The sequence below is a fragment of the Polyodon spathula genome, chromosome 25 (genome assembly GCF_017654505.1).
Source record: "Polyodon spathula isolate WHYD16114869_AA chromosome 25, ASM1765450v1, whole genome shotgun sequence".
Taxonomy (NCBI): Eukaryota; Metazoa; Chordata; class Actinopteri; order Acipenseriformes; family Polyodontidae; genus Polyodon; species Polyodon spathula.
The window spans coordinates 19,983,217-19,991,422 of record NC_054558.1 but is presented as its reverse complement, the minus strand read 5'-3'; the positions used below and the strand labels follow the sequence as shown (position 1 = coordinate 19,991,422).

The following is an 8,206-nucleotide window of genomic DNA, read 5'->3' as shown; positions in this document are numbered from 1 at the left end:
ACCGGTAATAACATTGTAATTATGTGTAAGCACACATGTTTACTAAGTAACTACTATGTAAATACATAGTAATTAGAGACACTTCATGTTAAGTTACCAGATCTGTTACCAGATTTTCAACTGAGCACTACTTTACATAAAACGTATTTGCATTTTGTGTATTTGCTTTAATGCGGATTGTGATTTGACATTAAACAAAAATACCCCAGCGCTCTTCTAAGTGAAAAGATTTCTTATTTTGGAGCTATTTATTTATGGTTTTAGTGTTGAAGTTTCTTGCTGTAGAAAATACTTAAATATATACTCAGAGGTTAAAACAGATTCTGCACAAGAAGAGTCATCAAGGTTTTTCATGTTTGTTTCCATTAAAACTGCCCAAACAGATGAGCTACACGACTGCTGATTCATATTCATATTAGATTTGCTTTAAAACCAAAACATATGATTCCTTCTGCTGTTCCTCCCTGAATCAGATTTCGGTTTACTGAATGATGTACTCCGAACGGCACGGCTGGATTACTGTTTCAGACTGGATGGGAAATGAAGCATTAAAGTAATACATGACCGTGCCGAAGTGCCCGCCCCTGTGTATATTTTCTGTTATGTTGTGTATGAATGTTGGTGTGTAGTCATTGGTACACGGGATATAAACGGGTCTGTGTAACACAAGTGTTTAAAATGTATATTTGTATTTAGGCACGAGGATTGTACAGCACTTCACGTGCAAGTAAAAAGTAACAATATGTGAGCACGGGGAATTGCACTTTATTAATTCACGTACAGTTGTACCGAGACTCCAATTTAATGATTGATTAGCAATCGAGTCTCGGTACAGCTGCATAAAAACAACATGTTTTCACCCACTCGCGGTTGTGTGTTCGGTGAGTGGAGAACAGGATTGGAGACGGAGGAAATAATAAGTATAATAATAATAATAATTAATAATAATAATAACAACAACGTAACGTATCTGCTCACCGTGTTTATCTGTCTAGCCCGTTTTGTTTGTCTTTTTGTTTTGGCGATGTGTGCCGTGTCCTGTGTTTGTGTTTGTTTGTACAACCTTTTTATTTTCTGTTCTGTTTATTAAATGCTGAGCGAAACATTCGCTCAGCTCCACCAAACCACACCTCTCTGTCATTCATTCCTTTTCCTGGTTCTGACACCGCCCACTTCGGCCGTCTCTGTGACAATGACATAGTCACTGCAACTCAGAGTAAGATGCTCGCTCATTCTGTGCCTGGCTGACTGTGTCATGAGTGCAATTAGAAAGTGCCAGTGGAAACTGTTTCCATCTCAAGTCAGCTCATCTATCTGAAAGCAAGGGCTCCTTTGTCATGGTGTTATGTTTTTTTTTTAATGTGTATTTTTGTTCACAGCTTTTAACCACTGACCATTAACAAGGCATTTTCAAAGAAAGATCGGCCCATTTTCACAGTGCAGTTACTGCAGTTTACATTTTTTTTGGTAGAGTTGACATGTTTTATAGAAAACCAATTCTATCACCTCAAAAGTACTCATTCGATTGAACATTCCCCAGTTTTGAAGATTAACTAAAAACAAAAATAATTGTGTTGATACTCCAACCATAAAAAAAAAAATCTCAGCCAACTTGGCCCACTAGTTCACAGCAATTAGGCAACACAGTCATGTATTGATATACAGTATACTGTATATATAGGCTGGGGCATGTGTGGAAGGGGCATGTAAAAAGACACGAAACACTCATTCAGAATATTAGGAAACATTTAATTACAGGTACAACCTGAGGATAATTCAGGCAAGTGCAATAGTTTAACATTATAAAAAGGGGGATTTGAGATCAAATCTTTTGTCCAGTAAATGTACAGGTGCATTTGGTTAAACATGCCAGAAATGTCATCCAAGAGATTGCACATCATCACATCCTATTAACATCTTCCTACCATTACAGTTCTTCCCCTTTTTTTAAAATGTATTTATTTTTTGGTAAAAATATAATACATCGATTCCATACAAAATACATTCAAAGAAGAGACTCCATGCCAAGCCCGTTTAAAAAAAAATAGTTGAGCTTTTTTTTTTTAATTTCTTGGTATTATAAATTTGACCTTCACTACGAACTATAAAAATATATACGGAAACAGCCTTTTATTATGGCTTTTCTATTTCGGGGGAGGCAGAATGCACATATTTTTAATGTATGTTATTTTTGTTAAGAGCTCAGTGTTACAGTCTGCAATGCTTTGCAATGCGCCAGCTTCAGTAACTAAGAAAAAAAAAATAGGCATGGTGTGACCAGGCTTAAATAAGGTTTTTAGATCCAGAATTTTTAAAGTAAAGTTCTTCCATAATAAGTTGTGTGGCTGGAAATCATTTGTTAGTGCTCTCTGTCCTCTCACACTCACTGAAATTCAAGGGGACAGACAGAATGCCACAGTAGCTTGGCCACTGGGTGCTTTACCTCTCTCAGGTACCTTTCACAGCAGAACTACACTTACCAGAATGCACTGTGGTGTGAGTTGAAAAGCCTGAACTATCCCAAACTGTTCTAGTGTACATGGAGTCATACCCTAGGCTGACCAGGTGACATCATGAGAGCATTGGTGCCGAATGAGTTCCCTAAACAGTGCCCTCACATCCTTCTGTTTCCATACCGTGCTATTGCTGCCAGCCATGTTTCATTGCTCTACAGCGCCTTAATATACAGGTGACTCTCTAGCCACTCTGCTTCAGACTGAAACTCCTTTCTTCACAGCGGTGAGATCTGATTGCTGTTCAAGAGTCTATTGAATAAAGGATCTTAACTGTAGATGTGTGGTATTTACAGATATGCAGGGACGAGATGATACCTTTAAAATGAGCATGTAGAATGAAGTGCACTGATCGTCGCCAATAGGAATTCTTTACTCTAGTCAGGGGTGATTGGGGATTAGGGGTACTAGAACAACAGGCAATGTGATTTCTAATACTGTATGAATTATAATACAAGCCTGGCGACATTCAAATCCCAAAGTAGATAAAATAGTATCTAATTTCAATTCAATCAGGAGAATCTCAGTCCCTTACACCACAGGCTGTTTAATAAGCACAATAACCCACCTGAAGGCATGGGTTTTACTGATACTGATTAGAACACTTTTGGTAACATCTCCCACATTTGTTAAAGTCTTAGTTTCACATTGACCTGTCGGGTTCTGGGCAATAACCAGTGCAGGGTTTTCATCATGGACTGGGAAAAAGGTTTAAAGGTACAGTATGGATCTGTGTAACACAGTCAGGGAGGTTGGGAGATGCTGGTCTCTGTAAACTGGAAGCATGGCTGAGACACACAGTATTATACAGGGGTCTATGGATCATGTTCAATGAGCTGGAAGCATTGCTGAGGCACACAGTATTATACAGGGGTCTGTGGATCATGTTCAATGAGCTGGAGGCATGGCTGAGGCACACAGTATTACACAGGGGTCTGTGGATCATAATAGCATGCTTGGTCTTAAAGCAAAGCAAGTGCTAGAAGATGTTTTTGTTTTGTTTTAGCTTTTGCAGCATCCTGTTCTTTAACTAAATTGGGAAACTGTGAACTACATGTCAATATCGTCTTTCTTTCTAACAGTGGCTGTACATCCATTTGTAAGCTAAAATATTGAAATGAGCAGCCAGTCATAATCCTATTGACCAATTAATGGTATGTCTAAAGACAAAGAGGTTTAGATGTGAATTACACACACACATATATAAATATGTATATAATATATATATATATATATATATATATATATATATATATATATATATATATAGATAGATAGATAGATAGATAGATAGATAGATAGATAGATAGATAGATAGATAGATAAGCTGGATAATTGCACAATCAATTTAACATGCACTGTGCAAGTTAATATGGCTGACGATCAGGGCTCCTAATTGATCGATCAGATGCTAGGGGAGATTGGACTATAGAACGTCACAATTAATAAAGATGAACTTCATTTAAAACAAAACAAAAAATGACTGTTCTACGTAAGGCAAGGCAAAATATTTCTCCAGTTCTTCACATCCACCTGCCTAACTTTTTTCTTCTTGTCATTTGTGTGTTTTTAGGAATACTCTATTGTTACCAGGGACTGGCACCTCTTACCCCGAATAGAAGTTCTGAAGTCCATTTTTAGGCAAACAATGATTAAATGCATGATATAGTTTACCAGGTGACGTTATCAACTAAACCCTTCTTGTTCTAACATTACGGTATTGTTATTGTTATTGTTATTGGTATGTGCACAAAGCTGAAACCTGAATGTCACACAATACCGAATTTGGGATGCAGGATCATAAAAACAGGATGGAACGAGGAGCCCGTTACTAGAAAGGGGGAGTATTTATGTTTTTATTAGAGTTTATTTTGCCTGGCCTTGCTGAACTGCGCAAGAGAAGGTAATATTCCTGTGGAGAAAAATATGAGTAGGATGGGTTTTTTAACAAACGCTTTCGTTGTTTTCAACTCAAGACGGTAGTGCTTTTTTTTTACTCCCCTCACAGTAGTATATGGCTTCAGTGTGTGGTGATCCTGTTCAATTTGATGTGAGCCAATAGCAGCACAAATTTATTTCTATATTTATATCTTTGCTATTTTCCACCTACTGGAAGTGAACAAAAACAAGTTGGCTGAAAGAAATCAGCCATAATTACTTTAAAAAAATAAATAAAATCAAAGAGTTTTGAGAGGGGCGCCATCATCTCGGGACGTAGTCCTCTGGGACACCAGTCTGGTTCTTCATCTTCAAAGCCTCATCCACCTTCTTGATGAAGCCGTCTATCATCCTCCTCATCTCGGGGGTGTAAGGGTCATACTCCAGCTTGCGAAGTCCAGAGCGCTTGAAGTTGCCGTCCTTCTGCCCTTCGACACACAGCAGCCTGTCCTCGGACACCTCGAGGCCCAGGTAGGAGACTATCTTTTTCATCTGGCTGAAGAGGTGGTGCTTGAGGTCCTCAAAGTGGATGACTTTCACATTCTTCCCATGCTTCAGCCAGTCCAGAGTGTGAGACACCCACCATGGCGCATAGTTTTTCACAAATTCGGGCCACTCTGTAACAAAAAAAACGAAAAAGACTGAACTTGATTATTTTTTATTAATGTTAACAAAAAGTAAAATTATTTTATTTCCTTTTGTTTTTTTTGTATTTATTTAAGGGCATGAGAAATGTTTTACCAGTCCCATCTTCTGAACAGTGACAAAATTCTGGTAGGTTTCTGTTTGTTTGTTTGTTTGTTTAAAAATGTTTAATACCTCTTTCTTTTGTAGCAACATAATGTATTTATGTGTGTCACAGGGCTACCTCCTAATCATATAGGTGTGCTATCCAGGGTCCTTAGGCAGAACGTTGCAGATGGACAAGGAGGCACAAGACATTAATTACTCTTAAAACAATAAGTTGTAGCCCTGTGACAAAATAAATATACACAGTAACAGTCAGCAAAAATGTGATGAATATCAAACGTTTTTTAGTGAATATTGAATAGGTTCCAGTGTTTCCTTTTGCCACCTGATTAACAACCAAATGCATTGAAGTGCAGCTGCACCCAGCTGCAAATATCAGATGCAAAGAGGAAGCAGAAAGTAGGATTCATATAATATAGAATTTGCCATTTTTGTGTTAAATACAAATTGAAAAAGGCCAGATTCCGATTAAGCACAGGTCCCACACACCTGTTTCCCCACCTGTTCCTCGGTATGAGAGGCTCTCTCCTCTCAAACCCAGGAGCAGATGCCTGGTTACGTGACTAACTGTAGCCGAATCCCCAAAGAATCATGAAACACAGAATTTATTTCATTAAACAGATACTGCGCAATTCACCTTGTCTAATCACTGCACATAAAGCTTTACTTTGAAACCACCCCGAGGGATGATTAAATTAATGATACTGAACAAAGTTACATTTTCACAGATACCTCAGCCTTGATTGCTGGGAATTTATTAAGCAGGGGGACGCGTGGGGAGGAGGGTACCCAGGCAGACAGCTGGGAATGCATATTAAGAGGGAAGCCATGGATCATTGTACATCAGCTTGTTTAGACAAAGTGCGTAATATGCATTGCCAATCTGGGTGACTTTTAAAAAGAGAATAGAAAGTTGCTTGTCATACTTACTAGATGTCAGTAACATTTTGTTCTGATCTTAACATAAATGTCCAGTCTTGATAAAGAACGGTAAATAGAATTATTGTTTCACTTCCCCATCTTAGGGCAACAGTACTGCCTAATACTGTAGTCCCTCATATATCTTAGGTAGGCCACCCATCATCACCTCCTCACATTGAACAACTGGTGTTAGAGTCTGTGCTGCCTGGGTTTTCCTGTACAGGGTTTATGTAAGATCACACTGAGCAAGCACATTGAGCAAGCAATTGTGGGAAATCAACAAATTCTCACTTTTTGTCAGTGGCATGCAACAACTTTTAGGTGACAGATATAAAAAAAAACATTTTCTTACAATGTAGGCTACTAATAGCGATTCAATAAACCAAATCCCACAGATCCATTTACAATTGTACACCTCTTCACTGAAATACCGTATCAACTCTTTGCTGCTTTTCTGTAAGTGCTTACTACTTGCAATTTTGGTTTTGGCCTTCTGTTTTTTTTCTCATTTCTGTTTTTGTTGCAAAGTCTCTTGCACTAAACGGATTAGTCAATAAAGTTTTCCATTTAGGTTTTGACATCAGGATTTCTCACGCCACTCAGTGTTCAGTCAGAGAAGATTCAATTCTACAGTCGCATGCCTTGCCTATGTTTTCCAGCGCACTTGCCACCAGGAAGTGAGGTGCACACTGCGTCGCGTTGCCAGACTTGGAGCGTTGCATGCCTTGACCAACAAAACAAGGAGACTGCTGACAGATTACTTGCATACAGTAATACTTAAAATGTTGTAGATTAAAACATATTTTTGTATCATATTCTTAAAAATGTAGTGGAATCATTTTTTTTTTTTTTTTTCTGAAATTGAAATCCAGGCTACAGAGTGTAACCAGCCTCTGCAGAACTTCTACATGCAATCTAATAAAGAAACTATGCTTTAGGTTTTGAACCATCTTGTAGGCTAGAGCAATTTGTTTTATCTCAGCTTGTACTATACATGACAGTTGTATTGTAACAAAATAAAGAACAGCCATTTCAAGACATTTAACAATAGATTTCATCAGAAGATCCAAGAGGCAAATATGCTTACAGAAGAACAACACTGACAACTTATTAAGGATTTCTTTTTGTTTTCGACAAGTGATAAAAACTAAACCTGACAAAGTGCTGAAGTTTCACTGCTATCTCACAAAAGTGCTGAAACTTTACTGCTATCTTACAAAAGTGCTGAAACTTCACTGCTATCTCACAAAAGTGCTGAAACTTCACTGCTATCTCACAAAAGTGCTGAAACTTCACTGCTATCTCACAAAAGTGCTGAAACTTCACTGCTATCTCACAAAAGTGCTGAAACTTCACTGCTATCTCACAAAAGTGCTGAAACTTCACTGCTATCTCACAAAAGTGCTGAAACTTCTGCTATCTCACAAAAGTGCTGAAACTTCACTGCTATCTCACAAAAGTGCTGAAACTTCATTGCTATCTCACAAAAGTGCTGAAGCTTCACAGCTATCTCACAAAAGTGCTGAAACTTCACTGCTATCTCACAAAAGTGCTGAAGCTTCACAGCTATCTCACAAAAGTGCTGAAGCTTCACAGGTATCTCACAAAAGTGCTGAAGCTTCATTGTTTCCAATTGCAGCTTCCACAAAACACTTATTTGGTTCTCTCACGTGACAGTCAACGTTTTCGGCTCTTCAACTGCCTGCCTTTCTCCCCTGCGTGTTTTTAATGTGGGAGGGGAGGAGATTCGAGCGTGAAGGTGATTTATGTCAACTGCTTCATAATTTTATGCAACACCCAAAAGCAATGTTTAGAGCACATGGATGTTTGTGTGTGTCTCTGTTTGTCACTCAGGTTCTCTTTATGGAAAATGTTTATAAAATGTTTAACATGTAGATTTCTTTTATTGCATATACTGCAGTGTATAATTCATACTTTCATTTATATGATTCTAGGCTTGTGGCGCCACTGATCTTCAATCTGGTATTAATATACACTTTATTTTAATTGAATTAATAGTGACAGCCCCATGCAGCTTTAAGGTGGTCATAGTTAACTAAATCTTTCCATAAATCTTACTTGTC

At 38.1% G+C, this 8,206-nt stretch overlaps 1 protein-coding gene across 3 annotated transcripts in view; it reads right to left on the bottom strand.

The window, feature by feature from the left end:
- Nucleotides 1–3,812: 3,812 nt before the first annotated feature.
- LOC121299524 (WSC domain-containing protein 2-like) overlaps nucleotides 3,813–8,206 on the bottom strand; it is a 40,444-nt gene continuing 36,050 nt past the window's right edge. For all 3 annotated transcript variants that reach the window (XM_041227294.1, XM_041227295.1, XM_041227296.1), the window contains one exon: nucleotides 3,813–5,068. In XM_041227294.1, coding sequence (XP_041083228.1) covers nucleotides 4,716–5,068 — 353 coding nt within the window. In that variant the 3' untranslated portion in view covers nucleotides 3,813–4,715. The remainder of the gene's footprint in view (nucleotides 5,069–8,206) is intronic.